Source organism: Sylvia atricapilla, chromosome Z (genome assembly GCF_009819655.1).
Source record: "Sylvia atricapilla isolate bSylAtr1 chromosome Z, bSylAtr1.pri, whole genome shotgun sequence".
Taxonomy (NCBI): Eukaryota; Metazoa; Chordata; class Aves; order Passeriformes; family Sylviidae; genus Sylvia; species Sylvia atricapilla.
In genome coordinates this window covers 53,916,435-53,934,323 of record NC_089174.1, presented here as the reverse complement: position 1 = coordinate 53,934,323, position 17,889 = coordinate 53,916,435, and the positions used below count along the sequence as shown (strand labels likewise).

Genomic DNA, 17,889 nt, shown 5'->3' with positions numbered 1-17,889 from the left:
ATTTTAATTTTTGAATTACTGATTTAGTCACCATAATAAGCTTTAATCACTACTGTGTGATAAAGCTCTTCTCAGTTTGCTTTGCTCTGTTAATGTTTACTTGAATTTTATAACATCGTCACCATCATCATTATTGTTAAAGGTTATACATTAACATGGCAATCATCCCAAAGGCACAAACAATTCAGTGTCTCATAGGCTAGGCTCTGTACAAACAACAGAAATTATATTCCTACTTTACTGTTTAAAAGCTTTAGATCTGTCAGAGAGAATAACACTAGAGCTCTTTCCACAATACATATTCTGTACATTAGGGAGACACACAACTCCACACTTCACTCAAAGCCTTCTCCTCAGCAAGCAGAAATAATCCACAGACACTTCCTCCTTTCTTCGTCCAATGTATGTGCCCTGTAAAGCAGCTTTTCTTACCATCACATGATCTTCTATCTCCACCTGGTGGTGAGTAGGTTGTTTCCGCCTCAGATTTTCTTATCAAAAAATCAGAATCTGGTGGAGTTACTTCAGACATGGTGAGTGATCGTACTGAGGTGAGATTTTCCTGAAGACACTCAGTGGATGTTTCAGACACTTTATCTTCGGTAATCAGGATGCTCTCTGCACCTTCCAGAGGAGCTGGGAGTGGCAATCGTTTTTCCAAAGAAACGCTGTCATAAAATGGCTGCTGTAACAAGAGCTCTCCGTTTGCATACTCTCTGCTACCAGAGGGTTCAGCACCAAAAGATGCAGAGGATGGTGGAGTACACACTGCTGGTGATTGGTCATAGGGTATTTCCTTAAACACAGGAACGTAATTTTCAATTACAGCTTCATATTCTTTTGTTGTGTCATCACACAGTTGATTATTTGAATCAGACTCATCACCTTCACTACCATCATGTAGAAAGGATTTGGGAAAGAGTGTCTGTTCATGCTTTGATTTTCTTTCTTCTGCCTCACTGCCTAGCAGTGTCAGTATGTTCATTCCATCACCTGTGCTTGTGACATTAGTCACTGAGGTGTTCCCGATACTATGTTCTATCCCTGCGTCAAATTCATCAACACATTCTTCTGACCGATCCAGCTCAATACCAGTTACTTCTGTATGCTCACTATCAGAATATTTTACAACTTCACCCAAGACACTAATTTCTTCTAAGCTTTGTTCTTCCCTATTAGGCTGATTGAAACCCATTGGAAGCACATGCATTTGAGAGGTCACTATTTGAGCTGTATCAGCTGGTGCTCCTTGATGGCCTGCATGAGTGAAACTTTCATGGAACATGTCTTTCGAATCTAAGGATATCACTTCTATAACTTCACTGGCAATTTCAGTCGACTCAACAGAGGAAAAAACCAGCTTATTTTCTAGACTGCATTCTTCTGGAATTGCAAATTCAGGAGGCTCTTGAGGATTAAAAGAGATAAACCGATCAAATTCTTTGGTCTTTACTGGTTCATAGTCCTGGGGGCTACCATTTTCAGAGTGCAGCTCCACCTTCTGTGTTACTAATCGACCCTTTGAATCAAAATCTGCCTCTTTATTCATATTTGATCTTGTATGGATTGGCTGATTCTCTTTGTCTTCAGGCTCCACTGCAATCTGAGAAGATGAGATGGAGGCATGCTTGGCTCCATATTCCTGGCACACATCAGGACTGCTTGATGATTCTGAACCATTGTCTTGGTCACAGTGACTTAAAATATCGGGATTTTCATCATCTGATTTCAAAGTGACAGTCTGCTCAGCATTAGTCCACAGGTCAGGTTCCACTGAAAATTGCTGATTACTTCCTTCTGTGTTATCCTGTAAAATATCAGGGATAAGTGCAGTCTGGGGAACTAATACATTCCACTCTGGACTTGGCTTTTCTGCCATTTCAAAAGATAGGTCTTGTATAGTGAAAGCACCTGGCATGGAGTTGTGCATCTCTACTCTTTCACAGGTGTCCTCCTGTTGTCCTTGAGGTGTGAGACTTGCATTTCCCTCACTGTCCTTTGGTAGATCCAGTACAGTGATTTCTTCAACTGCTGTATTTGGTATAGCTTGGTTGTCATCTGAAAAAGAGTTCTGTGGAGTCAGTTGATTTTTCTCATCTGCACAAAACAACTCTCTTTCTTCTTTATCCAATATGAAAGAATCAAATTGTTTTAACTGTAAAGTGTCTTCATTTATCTGACCATCAGGACTATTGACAGAATGTACTAGCCTTTTATTTTCTTCTTCATCAGAGTACAGGGGGGCAGGGAGATTTTCATCATTATCTGTATCAGTGAAATTTGCTTTTGCTAGTTCTTTATCTTGTGAAGGGGAACCACAGGAGTCCTCTTTACTATTTCCTAAGTGACTTATTACAGAGTGACTTGCAACAGAACACTGATCTTCCAATTGCTTCTCTTCACAAGGTTGTGAACTCCACCTTTCTGAACTGTTACCTAGAAAATCAGATGTTCCTACAGTGGATTTTGGATTAGTTCTCGAATCTGCTTCCAGTGACACAGTCCAGCTATCTGCAGCTTTTGAAGCATGTTCTTCTTTATCGTCACCACCAGCAGAAGTCGATGTAGGATCTTCATTCATTTGACACAAATATGAGTCCTCCCCACTGTCTGTTTTTTCATTGAAGATACTGACTTGAGTTCTTTCATCAAGTGTTTTACAGTGGCCTGTAGTAGATTGAGTAATCTTATCATGATCAGTAAAGTCAACAGTCACATCCTCCTGCAATACCTTTCTGGCTTCAATTGTTTCAGAATTTTCATTGAAGTTGCTTACCAGGACCTTCTCTCCCACCTTAGCTTTTGCATCTAAATTGTCTTCATTAGGTTCAGGACTTGTTGCATTGGGCTGAACATAACCCTCTCCGTTTTCAGCTCCTTTGTGCTGCTTGTCTTCACACACTGAATCTTCATGAATATCCTCCAGATATGTCTCTGAATTCTCTGAATCCTCATTTATATCAGGACTTGATAAAGAAGATACAGTATCATCATCTACATGCGCATTCCAAAAATCTAAGCTTTTAGGAACTTTGTTCTCTTCACCACTTGTTTCAAATCCTTCTTCATATATATTTCCAAATTCTTGCTTTTTAAAAGAATCTTCAAGATTTTTATTATTTTTAATCTCCCACATATCCCTGTTTCTTTCATGATGACTAGCAACTGGAAGGTCTCCCCACACATTCACAGATGCATCACTTAAGTCAGGACTTGTTCCACTTGAGTGTGTATAATCATTTATTGAATTACTCGACACATTATCTTCTTCCAAATAGCTTCTGATCTGTATATCTTTTGAAAGGCTGCTTGTGGTATTTGCTATTTTAAGGACTTCGCTCGCCTCAGGACTTGTTCCAGGAGATTGCAAATCTTCACATGGCTGTGAATTCCAAGCTATTTGGGGAAAACTGTCATTAAGCATGGCAAATGGCTCTCCACAAAGATTATTAGCAGGTTCTAAATTTTCAGAGTTTTCATTTCTCCCAGAACCTATTTCAAATGAAAATGAATGTTCCACCACAGACATATGTGTAATATCAGCAACACTAACAATTCCAGAAGGATTTTTCTTAAACTCATCTGTGAAAGGATTTTCACTGGTCCTCATCAGTTCTGAGCTATTTTTAATAGATACTAACTCAGAATTACAAATGTCTGGATGGTTAGGAGCCACTTCATGTAAGTATTCTTGCCCTTCCTCCAGAGGTTCTTGTGGTTTATCCATCAAAGGAATTGATGTGGCTTGGCCACAACCATTTTTTTCAGAGTCACTCCAGACACCTGAGGTTCCAGGCATTTTAGAATAATTATTTTCAGGATTATCACTACCCTCATCAGAACTTCTAGAAATACTTTCCATCTTGCAACTTGTTGCCCTCTCTGTCACTGTGGTCTCTTTTTCAGCTCCCCCAGAAAACAGCTGTGATGTTTCACTATAACTGTAACTATGCGGTAAAGGGTCATAAAAAAAATCATAATCTCTGCCTCCTTCAGAAATAACTGAAGAGTCTAAACTATTCAGCAACACGTCTTTTCTCTCTTCCTTACTAATTGGATTGCTCTGATTGGAAAAAGACACATTCTCTGTAGTTAATACTTCCAAACTATCACTATTCCGCATCTTTTCGGGGGGAGTGGCAACTTCAGTTGGATCCTTTTCTTCCAAATCTGTTTTACCTGAAGATTCATTGCCCTCTTGCACCGGTTTATTACAAATGCCATTAACCATCTGCTGTCCACTTGTCACATGTGTTCTCTTACATTCTTTTCCTTCCTTAGAAATGACAATGGCATTCTCCCAGCCTGCCTCATGACCCTGTTCACTCTGTAAACTCTCCAAGTTAAGCCGGTGCACTGAATCCTGACTATTCAGCTCTTCACCAATACCAGCAGTGTTTTGTGCTGCATCCTTACTAAGTATCTCACTCCCTATGTCACATATTTTCAGATCCAAGCCATTCTCATTTTCTGAAGCTGGCATAAAGGTGTTTGTGTCTTCTACAGAAACACTGCCCACTGTTTCTGCATTGTCAACTGCTCTCTGTCTAGTATTTAATTCATTCTGTAATGGTGGTAAGTCATTCACTGTTTGATTATACGCCAGTATTACTCTTCTGCTTTCAGATACAGGAAAATTATTTTCACTGGTACACGTTTCAGTTGAAAAACATAAATCAGCTGTTTGCTCTGAGTCAAGAAAAGGTTTAGCAGAGGCAGAAGGAACTGGAATTTCAGAATTTCTTTCTTTTAATTGGGTGATATTATTTAGGGGAGTGTTCCACATATCTGTATTTCTAGTATTTGAAAGAGGCACATTGTTAGGAGACAATGGTTCCTTACTTGAGTTCTCAAGTACTTTTGACTCAGCCAAATCTGTGTTCATGAATTTACCAGTAACTGTTTCTTCATCAAAATCCTTGTCCTCATTTTCTCTTTCATCTTCTGCATATGTAGGTGATAAGTATGAATCAGATGTTGAATAATTGGTGTCTGGTGGAGAAATAACTAAATCTTCCGCTATATTTGAGGAATTAAGGTCTGAGTTTTTGTATAAGAAGGTATCCTCCCATGGCACCACTACTTCTGTTACTTCATTTCTGATGTTTTTATCATACATGTTCCAGGTATCTATATTTTCAAATTGTTTTGATCTATGTTTAGGATCATCAAACACAGTTTTTTCCTCTGTGTTCAGTTTGGAATTATTTTGCATATTGTTGAAAACAAAATTTATATTTTCAGATTTTCCACGGTCTTCCATTGAATAATATCTTCCTTTATCCCACACTTCTGGATTTTCAATCTCATTGTCCACTGTGGTTTCTGAAGAATCTGATAAACCAGTTTTTGATATGGCCCATTCCCCAGGAATATTCACTGATTTTAATTCTCTATCTAGTTTGGGCATGTTCCATACATTTTCTGAGGATCTACCAGCATTTCCTTCATCAAACTTGGCCCAGATTTTGTAAGAATCTCCAGCTAGCCGGCTCCCTTTTCCTTCACCACTACGCCATGCATCTGACATCATAGGTGTTGGCTGGCTGACCTTCCACAGGTCTGTAAAGCTCTCCACTTCTTGCTTTGTCTCATCTAAAGAAGCAGTTTGCAAACATGAATGTTCACTGTTTATCTCTTCATTCTCATGCTTCCAATTATCTTGTTTAAACTGATTATTCCACACACCTGCTTTCATATATTCCATTTGCTTTGGCTGTTTTTGGAGGAACACAGAATCTGAGGCTCTTCTATCAGTATGTTCTCGTAGCAAGGGACTTTCTTTAGAATCTTTCCATAAGACAGGACTCTGAAATACAGATTCCTGCTCACTTGAACTCCATGCATCAGCATTTCTGGAATCTAGGTCAAAGCCATCCCACCAGCTCCCAAACCTAACACGAGAGTGAGAGTAATTTGTGCCATCTATTTCATTAATTTTTTTAATGACATCTTGTGAGAAAATTAAAGGCTGCCCATTATCTAATGGTGAAGTATCTACAAGACTATTCATAGGAGTTGGAGGAAATCTTGAATCAGCAGATTTCAACATTTCTGGTGAAGAAGAATCACCTTCAACTAAATCAATCAAACTTGAAGTTTTCTCACACATTTCTCCTGGATTCTCATCAAATTCAGCGAGATTGTCTTCCTCATTTTTTGTTGTAAGTAAGTGAGTCGAATACTTTACTATATCATTTTTTAATAGGTTTGCCTCATCAAGCTTTTTCTTCAGAGTGAGTTGATGCCCTTCTGATGAATCACTATTGAGAAAATAGTCATCTGCTGGGGAACAATCAGCAGAGTGAGAAGATGACTCAGATGGAGCTTTAACCATAGGTGCTAGATCAAAATTGAAAAGATCAAAATTATCACTGTTGTTTCCTGACTGAGACTTTTGTTCTTCAGCTATTGCTCCTTCAGGAATAGGACTGTAGGAATCAAAGCCAGGCAGAAGACTGTGATGCGATGCAGCACCTTCTGCAACAGGGCTGTCATCACTAAGAAAAACAGAACTCTCCTTGGAAGACCGACTGCTTCTAATGGTAGCCAAGCCACTGTCTGGACTCACAAGGTCTACATTAACATCAATGTGGGCCGGCACAGAGCCATTTAGATCTTGAGGATTTTCTATAAAATTGGCAGAACTGGGCTGTGGTTCTACATCAGAACCATATAACTCCATAATACCAGAAGATCCTTGTGAAAGTGGAGCACTTCCAGCAACAGCTTCAGTAGAAGACGTTCTACTGTTTGATACCATTTCTGGTTGCCTTCTATTTATAACTTCCTTAATTAGAAGAATAATTTGATCACAGGTCACCAAAGAATTTTCCTGATGATAAATGAGAATTTTATCACATTCACATTCTAGAGGATCCAGCTCCAAACAAGGATTCTGACATTCTTCTAATTCACAGCAGATCTGTTGAGAAACAGGATATTTCAGAAGTCACTACAGTCATGGATATCACGCACATATTGACTACTTCATCATGTAATACAGCCATACCTATCTCTTCCTATTAACTTACTGCTTGGCCATTTCCCTGTAGCATCCTTATTGTGATCCCCAAATAGATGATGTATTATAACAGATGATTAAAAAAAAAAAAAAGTGGTTGTATGATTGGTCAGAAATTACACCATTTGACTTGTCGGTTCACTTCCTGTTAGTAACAGAAAATCCAGATAAATGTTTGGTTGCTGCCTTAAGAAATCATAGTAAAAATTATGTAATAGTACTTTAGAAGTGTATTTCTAGAATAAGATAATTATATTAATAAAATACATAAATTCATTTATATTGACCTTGAAAACAATGCAGTCACTTAGCACCCTGTCCCTAAAATCATGTTTTCAAGACTGAGAAAAAGGTACAAAAAGTTGCCACTGAGATAGTTGCCACTTCATCTGGGGACAAATATAGTTTAAAAAAAAATGGGAAGCCCCTAGCTCTGGACAAATGTACACAATAGTAATGATTTGTTCTGATTTCAGATCTTGAATTCTTTAGGAATAACATATACACATGAGTCTGGTCATTACCATTTACAAAGTGTTTGCTTATCACTCATTAATGAAGACATATTTGTGTGAATCACAATAAAACCCAAGTCAAAAGTAAGGGGAAAAAAATCCAAAACAGCATTTTAACTGAATTGAAAAATCTTGCCCTTTCAGTATTTCTCATAACCTTTTTATATTAGCTTGGTCTGAAGCAATAAAAAATATCATAATCTTTCATTCTCTTATCATAGAAATAATGATTTATTATCATTTCAAATAGCTGCTCAGTTGCTGGTCAGCTGTTGCTAGATCTTGACCTCATTTAATTAATCAACATAGACTACCTAAAAAAAACCCAACCTTTTTTTTCCCAAGAAAAATATCGAATCCTTTTACAGGTACTTACTTGATTGCCTAGCTCTACATTTTCCGAGTATACTGCGATTTGTTGTTTTGTTTTCTTCTCATCTGACAAGCAGTTGGCCAAAATAACAAGTACATCAAACCTATATTTTTCTATGAATGCTTTCAGATCACCAATGAGACTCCTGTGTAATATACAGTCCTGAAAAACATTAGGAAATTAAAAGAAATGTCAGCAACTTTCCTGGGTTTTTTTCATCCAAATACGTTCTATAAATAGCAATAAATGTTAAAATGCATCAGCAGGTCTAAAAGGCAAGATAATTCCATTTCACTTGTCAAAACAACTATGTGCCTAATAAAAATCAAGAACAAGTCCCATAGCACAGTAACGGAAGAACACTAAAATACTAAATGCAGGTTTTGCCTTCTTGAATCTGCTGGTAAAACATAATTCTTACTTGTTCCTGCTACCTGCTTTTGCAACATTGCTTAAAAGCACTCCAAGCTCTAGGCTAGTGTATCCTTGAGATAAAGAAACTGGGCAAAGGGGGTAGGAGACTCACATGGAGGAGCATGGAACTCCTAGTAAAACTCAAACTCAAGAAAGAAATATACGTGATGCAGAATAAGGGATAGGCCACACAGAAGGTCTCTAGGAGCATCAAGTCACAGGGATACAATGAGAAAGGCCAAGGCCTACTTTGAACTGAGTTTGGCAAGGGATATCAAGGACAACAAAAAGGGCTTCTACAATTTTAGCAGCAGCAAAAGAAAGTTTAGGGAAAATGCAGGGCCCTTGCTGAATCATATGGGTGTTCTGGTGATGGAAGACACACAGAAGGTAAAATTACTGAATACCTTCTTTGCTTATCTTTGCTGATGAGACTGGCCCTCATGAGTCCCAGACCTCAGAGATAAGGGAGGAAGGCTGGAGAAAGGAAATCTTCCCCTTGGCTGTTGAGGGTTGGGTTAAAGACTAGGCTAGACAGACTTAACACCATCAATCTATGAGGTCTGATTGGATCCACCCACAGGTGCTGAGAGAGCTGGCAGATGTTGTTGCTCTGTTGCTCTCCATCATCTTTGAAAAATCATGGAGAATGGGACAAGTGCCTGATGATTCAAGGAAGACCAATGTCACTCCTGTCTTCAAAAACACCAAAGAGACCTGGGAAACTATCAGCCAGCTAGCCTCACCTCAGTTCCTGGAAAAGTAATGGAACAGATCATTCTGGAGTTCATCAAAAAGCATGTAAAGGACGAGAAGGTCATCAGGAACACAAGAGTAGTCAGATCAAGAACTGACTAAATGGCAAAGCTCAGAGGTCATGATAGTGGAGCCCAGCAGGAGGCCTGCAGTCAGTACTGGGGACCAGTACCAAGGCATCAGTACTGGGACCAATCTTATTTGTCAGTGACCTAGAGGAAGGGATCAAATGCACCCTCAGCAGGTTTGCTGGTGACACTAAACTGGGGGCAGTGGCTGATACATCTGAAGGCTCTGCTGCCATTCCCTGGGACCTTGATCAGCTGGAGAGTTGGGTAGAGAGAACCTGATGAGGCTTAACAAGGACAAGTCCCAATGCCAGGTCCTGCACCTGGGGAGGAAGAGCCCCAAGTGCCAGCACAGGCTGGGGCTGACCTCCTACAGAGCAGCTCTGTGGAAGAGGACCTGGGACTCCTGGTGGATCACAGGTTGTCCATGAGCCATCAGTGCCCCTGTGGCCAGGAGAGCCAATGGAAGCCTGGGGTGCACTGGGAAGAGTGTGGGCAGCAGGTCGAGGGAGGTGACCCTTCCCCTCTACTCAGCCCTAGTGAGGCCACTCCTGGAGTGCTGTGCCCAGTTCTGGGCTCCTCAGCACAAGAGAGACAGGGAGCTACTGGAGAGGGTCCAGTGGAGAGCCACAAGGATGGTCAGGGGTCTGGAGCTTCTCCAGAGAGGAGAGGCTCTGGGAATTGGGTCTGTTTGGTCTGGAGAAGAAAAACTGAGAGGGGATCTCATCAACACATACAAATATCTCAAAGGTGGGTGCCAGGAGCATGGTACCAGGCTCTTTTCAGTGGTGCCCACAGAAGAGACGAGGAGCCGTGGCCATAAACTAAAGCACAAGATGTTCCACCATAACTTTACACCATAACTTTATCATGACTTTCTTTACACTGAGGGTGGCAGAGCACTGGGACACCTGCCTGGGGAGGCTGTGGAGTCTCCCTCTCTGGAGACACTCAAAACCCACCTGCAGGACTGGATGATCTCCAGAAGTCCTTTCCAACCCAAACAAATCTGTAATTCTGTGATACTGCTCTATTGCTATTTTTTGCATAAATCATGGGGTTTTATAAGAAAAATAATACCATATGAAATTTGACAATACTTCATTTAAAAAATAGATGTTAAAATAATAGCATTGAGATGCAAAATCCACAGGCTAACTTAATTTTGCAGCCCTTTGTATGTGTCCATGATGATGTTACCTTATTGTGACACACAATTACCACAGATTGTTCCTACAGATTTCCTCGTTCCTGACCTTGGAATTGTGCAAATCTTAAAAAAAAAATACACACACACACACAAGGACGGACTGAGACAAAGTATTTTTACATTCCTTGTATCAAAAAAATTTGCCTTTTTTCACACACACCCCACACCAAATACATAGGAGGTAAACTTTTATGTTTTCTGTTCTCATTAATGCTAGTTATGTAGAACTTGAAACATAAACCATACATTCACCTTTCTAAACTGGGAACATAATGCACAAAGCATACATGCATTTTTTCAGCCTTCCCTTCTGATAACTAGTGGTGAACAAAGACATAGAAATTTTATTTTCTCCTTTATGTCTCTGCTGTTTGTATTAAAATAATTTTTTGTCATCTTCTAGCCAAGACTTCTTTTGATGCTGCCAAGCTACACTGGCCTTAAATAAACAGTAGTTCCTCATGAACACAGCACAACTGTTCATGTGCAGATTCCCCTGCATCTAACTCTTACCTAATAAATTACTGTTTTGGTTACAAATATATAAACACTATTTATTAATCTCCTCAAATGTGTCCACAAAATGCATCTCCTTCCCTCTAAGTTAAACTTAAAACAAAAAAATCTGTTTGTCAAACGCTTTGGAAGTAGATTCCTTTCTGTAACTAGAGATTATGTCCCACTTTGATGTTTGCATAGCACTTAAAATGAGGTTTATGTGAAATTCACACAAATTAATGCACAAACAGTGAGGTGTCAGTTAACAGGTGGACACTCAGATGTGAAATCTGCATAGATGTTCATAGAGAGGAAGTATTCTGAATATGCTTTGAATGTCCAAACCAATGAAATCTTCTGAAGACACAAGTACTGGGTAGATTAGAAACAGTTCCAAAATGTCCTTGAGCACAAAAAAGTCACCTCAGTTATCTCATTCCTAACTGCAGCTGGAACAATTAAAATCTACTTAAATAAAAATCTGAATTATAGCAGATTCAAAACCATTTGAAAATCCCTGATAACCCATCTAAACACCTCTAAAGTTTATTATTTTAAATAAACTTAAAACAAAAGGTTTAAGCTTATTTAAAATAATTTAAAATATTTAAAACAAAAGGCAGCAACAAAATTCAGATACCCCCTTCCCCAGCATTCAAACATTCAAGTAAATAATGACAGTGGAAAACAAGTCTTAAAAACTACCAAAGACCACATACTGAAAGACATGATAGATATATGGACTCTCACACAAATTTGCTAACCTAACATTAACAAGCAGAATGCTGAATGTATTATGAATGCTTACAAAAAGTATGTCCTTCAGAAATGAAAAAATGCAAATAATTTCAACAGTTAAGCTAGTACATCCCAAATTAATTACAAGCATTTAAAATATGCTTTCGATGAATTAGTATACCAGGAAATATACTGACATAGCTAGACAATGACAAAGGTCAGTTAACTGGTCATTTTATACACTTCTTTTATTAGCATGTGCTTGTAAAGTATTAACTAATATTGACATGGTATGCAGCAGGTAAACAGCATATGTAAACATTTTTAGTTGCTATAATGCCCTCTAAGTAACTTACAAACAAAAAATTGTTAGTACTGTATGTACTTGAAATAAATAGAATCTAGTAGTACATATATTTTGCATAGTTAACAGAAATATAACTACTGAAGTTATTTAGTGTCATAACGTGTAATAAAATGGTGCTTTTATCTAATGCATATAAATAGCTTCTACTGTAACACAGCAATACAATGTACATTCTGAAATTTACAAATATTTTTTGTAAACAGAAATGTTTACGTAACATTCTGTTATGTAAACATAATGAGAAAATCGAAGAAATCCAAAGAGTTTTAAAGGATTTTTGAATATGACCTGTTTAGTTATTATGTATTTTTGTTGAGAAATACCATTTTATGTAAGTTGTATACTGCTGGGAAATTTCTTTCTCTGAAACTCTATTTTCTTTCTTGAGTCTCAAGAATCTCATTTTAAGTCTAATAGATAATGTAACTATAAACATGAGTGATCCTTTAAAAGAGGCAAAATATCCAAGAAATATTTGAAGAAAATCTGTAACTTCTCCATCTCTTGCAACACTGATTCATGAAATCAACAGCAAATTACCCAAGTTATCACTGCAAGTATACATTACACACACTTCTGACTCTTCTAAACTAACTGTGTCAATATTAACCTGACCAAATTAAGAACAAACTGTCTCTTTTGTTCTTCACACTTCTCACATGGGGAGCACAATATGGCTTTTGTCAGAGGTGCTCCATCATTTTGGCTCAAGGAAACTGTCAGTACAGTTTGGGATTCGTTATTCATGGGCAGATACCCTGATGGGTCTAATGAAGCCTTTCTGCTGACAACTCATTTGCTAAAAATACCCAACCGTCACAAAATATAAATGAAGAATATCGTATCCCATTACAATTTTCACAACTGATGCAATTATCACAATACAGAAGTCATATATACTGCTACATATTGCATTCTCTTAATATTTCATGGTCGGTACTTCTGGATTCCAGTTTATTTCTATGTGATCACTGATAAAACTTTATGACATACTTAAATTGCAATATAATAGGGTAAACACCAATGATACAGCACACATGCAGAGCTAACAGTCTGTGTGCCATTTGTTGTAAATCCAGCTAATTACTAGAACCCCCTCCTTTATTAAAAATAAATAAATTAAAAAGTAAGGCAAAAGAGTGCAGAAAAATACCTATTTTTTTTTATAAAAGGTTTTCAGGTCACTAAGGATTGAAATAACAGTATAAACAGCATGATGTTTACAAAACTCCAGAAACACAGACAAGTGTATTTGTTGCTTCACCCTTTTTTTTTTTTTTTTTTTTTTAAATCAACACCACTGGTAAAGATGCTCTATCAAAAATCACTTTTCTATAAGGAAAGACTGCATTTTTCTATTGTGCAATTTGATGTACCAAACAGTAGCTCCCCTGCACTGATATTTATCAGTCTTCTGGAAAAAACAAAAATAGCAGCAAATTTTGCTTTCTTTATGTTTACAGTCTCCAAAGATAAAAAAGGTATTAGGTCCTAAACTAAAGTGTAAGAGAATGAGCATCTTTGAGATTTGTTATCTTGCTCTATGACAACCCTAGTCATACATTTAACTTAAGGCATTCCAAACTTAAGTTGAAAAGAATTTGAAACACTGGAAATACTATAGCATTGTGGCATGCTCATATCGAGTAATGCAATGAGTGCCTGTTTAGCACTCACGCCCCTTGGTACTGATGAAGGCTGTGGTATTTACAGTCAACTATTTTCATTAAATGCAGAGTAACTTAAAAAAAAAAAAAAAGAGTTCCTGTTTAATTTAAAAAAATTAGCATGCTTTGTTCAATGAAAGCATGTGCACTCAAGTACTCAAGTTCATAATGGAAAGAGTGTCTTTTCTACAGCATTGGTGGATTTTATCATAGTGTCTTAACAATGTCCATTCTTTATTAATTCAGATTTGCAGCTAAACAGGTTTTACTCACATTTGACATAGGTACAAATTCTGTATATTCAAATTCAGGCTTGTCCATTTTAACCTGTGTTTAAGTAGAACTTATAAAGATTTACATATTTGTTGTGTATTTAGCACATCATATGATTTCTGTCTCAATTCATTCAAAATACTTGAGGTAGAAAAATATTGCTCAGGTATACTGCCAAACTGCAGTTTCATTATTCCCCATTCAGAACGAGCTGAGGTAGCTCTGAATTTAGTAACTGGGGTACAGCATCTTCATGTATCCTAGAAGACATTATGATATACATATAACGTAAGAATATCGTCATGGTCCATTTGGCTTACAACATTCTTTCTAGAGTTGTAATATCTGCCTCTAGTGTCTATCACAGTCACCCAGCCATGGAACACACATCCCTGTCTATAAGCAAGGCAGTCCTCCATGAGTGCTGAGGTGTACAACTAACTCTGAAATACAACAGTCAGAAATGCTCCCCGGTGTCAGGGAGGTTTGTGCACATGTACTCAAAGAATGTAGCAGATAAGAAGGGCTGGAGATGAAGTCGTGTTAAGGCACTGCCACTGCTGCACAACATAAACATTGAGTGCATAGCCTGAAGACATTAACAAACATAGGTACACTCCTGTGTATCTAATAATAATAATAATATTAGATTGATGTGACCTCAATATCTAGAAGAAGAAAAAAAAATTTGCAGCAGTACAGGAATCAGAGAACATTAAAGTACATCATGTAGTCTGGTATAGAGGTGAAAGTACTCATTCCATCTCTAAGGGAAGAAATTCCAAGTGTTGTTGTCTCACTGTTAGTGGATGTTTTCTGTAATAGGAAAACCATCACTCATAAAGATAAAGCTGCCACTTTTGAGTATTTCTGGTAGTTGAAGGGTAAGTAGTTCGGAGTGGCTAAAATGACAAAATACATTAAAATAGATAGCTGTAATTTTCAAGTCTAAAGGCTTAAATGACACCTCCTTTTTCAAATACGTCTTTAACCTCTGTCTCTGTAAAATAAGTAAAGGGATTACCTAGAAAACTTGCAATCATAGCAGCATGACTTTTGCTCAAAGTAGAGACGTATAGAGAAATGCAGTATATTGAAATGTATTCCCTCCAGATAATGTTAAAGGTTGAGGTAAATAGGAACATACTTTTTTGGACAAAAGTATATGGAGAGGAAAGTCTTTTATTTTGAAACCACAGGTATACAAAGCCTGTAAGTAAAGGCAACTGCTTATGCACCACATTTATAAGTAAAGATCCCCTATAGAAAATATGCATGAAATATGTGCAAAATTGAAATAAATATCTCCATACTAAAGTACAGCATAGTTTATATAATCTAATACTTATTTACGTCAAAAAATTATAGGAGAAAAAGAAGCATTATTTTTATTAATCAATAAGCCCTGTGGACAGAGCCTACAATATACATTTTTATTCTCCTTTATATTATTCTGTTTTCTGATTCTGGTTTAAGAACTTCCATCTGATTTTTCCATAGCTTTTAAATCAATTAAAAATACTGGAAAAAACACAACCTATTACTTCAGTTACAAGGTTCATTTAGTCACATACAATATTTGATTTCACTGTTGACTGATTAGCAAGTGGTAACAAGCAAAAGGCTGAATTGACAGTGTGATGAATTAAAACATAAGAAACATCACAACCATACATATACTGACCAGGAGCTGTCTCTTTTAGCCAGATAGGTCTCAGGTGTAAGGTTATACATAATAATTCATACCTTAGAAAATAATCCCCTTGCAAACATGATAATGAAAACACATTTCTGGCTGTCAAGAAAATTTCTGGCAAAATCAATCAACCATTCATCCATTCAGGCTCTTTGCATATCCTTTTGTCAAAGAGGGAATACTAAGAGATTTCTTTCCTCTTTCACGCAATGGTTTGTAAAATCCATCAAGCCTGAGTTGATTTATTGAACTGTCTCTTATCTCAGCAGTGTAACTATGGCAAATGAACTGGTAACTTCCTTAAAAACAGCAGTGATTCAACAATATCTGGTTTATTTGATTCCTTCTAACTTGAGATTAGCAATTTCTTAAAGGCACTGACTTGCATTTTTTAGTTGTTCTATCTGCAATTTTATACCAGCATGTTTTGTTTGTACTGCCCTACATTTTTAATATTATGTTTTGACATTTGACAAGGGCATTTTTGATTTATAACTGATGTTAGACTCTGCCTAAATCTTCACATCTTCACGACAGCAAGTATGCTTCTACTGCTACTCAACAGAGCTTTCAAATTTAAATACAGTACTGCTGTGTACTATTATGTGAGCCATCTCACTCATGAGGCTATGAATACTGAAAACTAATTACCCCCACCTATTTCTTTAATTACACAGACAACTTTACATGCATATTCAACTGTTTTTGTATTTATCTATTCCCATCACTAGTAATGAGAATTATTATAAAAAGTAGTTAAGGCACAAAAGACAGATATATGCCAAGCCATTTGAAGCACATGGATTTTATTGCTACACATCGTCCATTGAACCCCATGAAGCACATTCATCACTCACCAGCTTTGCATTTTTCTTCATAAAGATATATGACCTTTGCCTATTAGATTTCATTAGCAGGGCACCATACAAGGCTCGTCTGCAGATGACAGGATAGAAAGCTAAACAACCTCGCCTGAAGGATTTGCGAGAACAAGCCCATCTTCAATCTTTGTCCCTGGGAGGCACTTCTAACACCTGCCAACCACAGCACTATCATCAGAAAAACATTTAGAGATTTATCTTCAGGCTGGTGATTATAAGAGATAATTTGTTTGGAGTATGGATAAAGTTGGTCTAGCATAAACAAACTAAAAGCTCAAATTATACAACGAACCTCATTAACTATTGATTTAACCACTGCAAAGCCAACAACAAATGTATCAAAATGTTAATTCTTCATGAAAATATAATCAAAAAAGAAACCAACCAAAATGCCAAGGCAGGATGGCAGGCTATTCTTAGTGCACTTTTAATGTTTGCAGTTTAAACTAGAAATGGAGACTTGCTTTGTCATAACATCAACAACACTATACTATTGCCATTTTCCCTTAACAAGGAATTTTGTCTGGCAAGAAGTGCTAGATTTTTTCAGTTGCTGTCACTATAGGGGGATGAAACAGCATTTTCTCTCCTAGTTTCAGGAACACTTCTTTTCTTTGGAAACAGCAAGACTAGATGTATCATTAAAAACACTTCCAATAGCAAGAAGCTAGAAGTATTATGAATGGATGCCATCACAGACAGACAGCCTGAAAAATTATATATTCATTGATACTTTCTATATTACAGATATTACACATATCCTACGTTTCGTAACAGGAAATAAACTTTTTCCTAATCTTTGAAAATCATTTTAACTCAAGCTAAAAAACCCCCTCCATCTTCAGCCAACAGTATATTTAGAAATAATACACCTGCAGTCCCAAGGTCTATTTTTGAGGGGAAAAAGTTAGGGCTTTTTCCTTCTTTTCTAATGCAATGGCATTCAGGCTTCTCCCCTCTTTGGTAATAGACAGAAAAAATGCTGCCAAACTTCCTGTTGCAATCCAAAGAGAAGAGACAAAAAATGTTGGTGGAATATGGCCTAGGAGAATTCCATCATACCGTCTCTGACAGCAACACAATTCCTTAATACTCATATCCTGAGAGCTCATTTGTGTATAAAAGGTAGAATGAAAGTTGCAGTACCTGCTACACTCTGGCATTCTAAATAAATCATTTAGTGTGACTTGCATTTCATAATAAAATACCAACACTTTTAACACTATTATTACTGTACATTGTTAATAGTACAGTAATTAATATTAGTAATTAACAACACTTTTAATACATTATTACTGTAGAAACAGCAAAAATCTTTTGGAAGGAACTCAAAAACTTCCAGGTAAAACATTCAGAACAAGAAGAAACTGTGAAAATATTTTTATGGAATGACATTATGTCTCATTAAT

The 17,889-nt window shown here is 37.1% G+C and overlaps 1 protein-coding gene across 3 annotated transcripts in view; it reads right to left on the bottom strand.

Annotated features, from left to right (window-relative positions):
- PRUNE2 (prune homolog 2 with BCH domain) overlaps positions 1-17,889 on the bottom strand; it is a 132,037-nt gene that overhangs the window by 49,624 nt on the left and 64,524 nt on the right. For all 3 annotated transcript variants that reach the window (XM_066339510.1, XM_066339512.1, XM_066339513.1), the window contains exons 7-8: positions 7,916-8,074; positions 433-6,925 (exon numbers count right to left, since the gene is read on the bottom strand). In XM_066339510.1, coding sequence (XP_066195607.1) covers positions 433-6,925; positions 7,916-8,074 — 6,652 coding nt within the window. The remainder of the gene's footprint in view (positions 1-432; positions 6,926-7,915; positions 8,075-17,889) is intronic.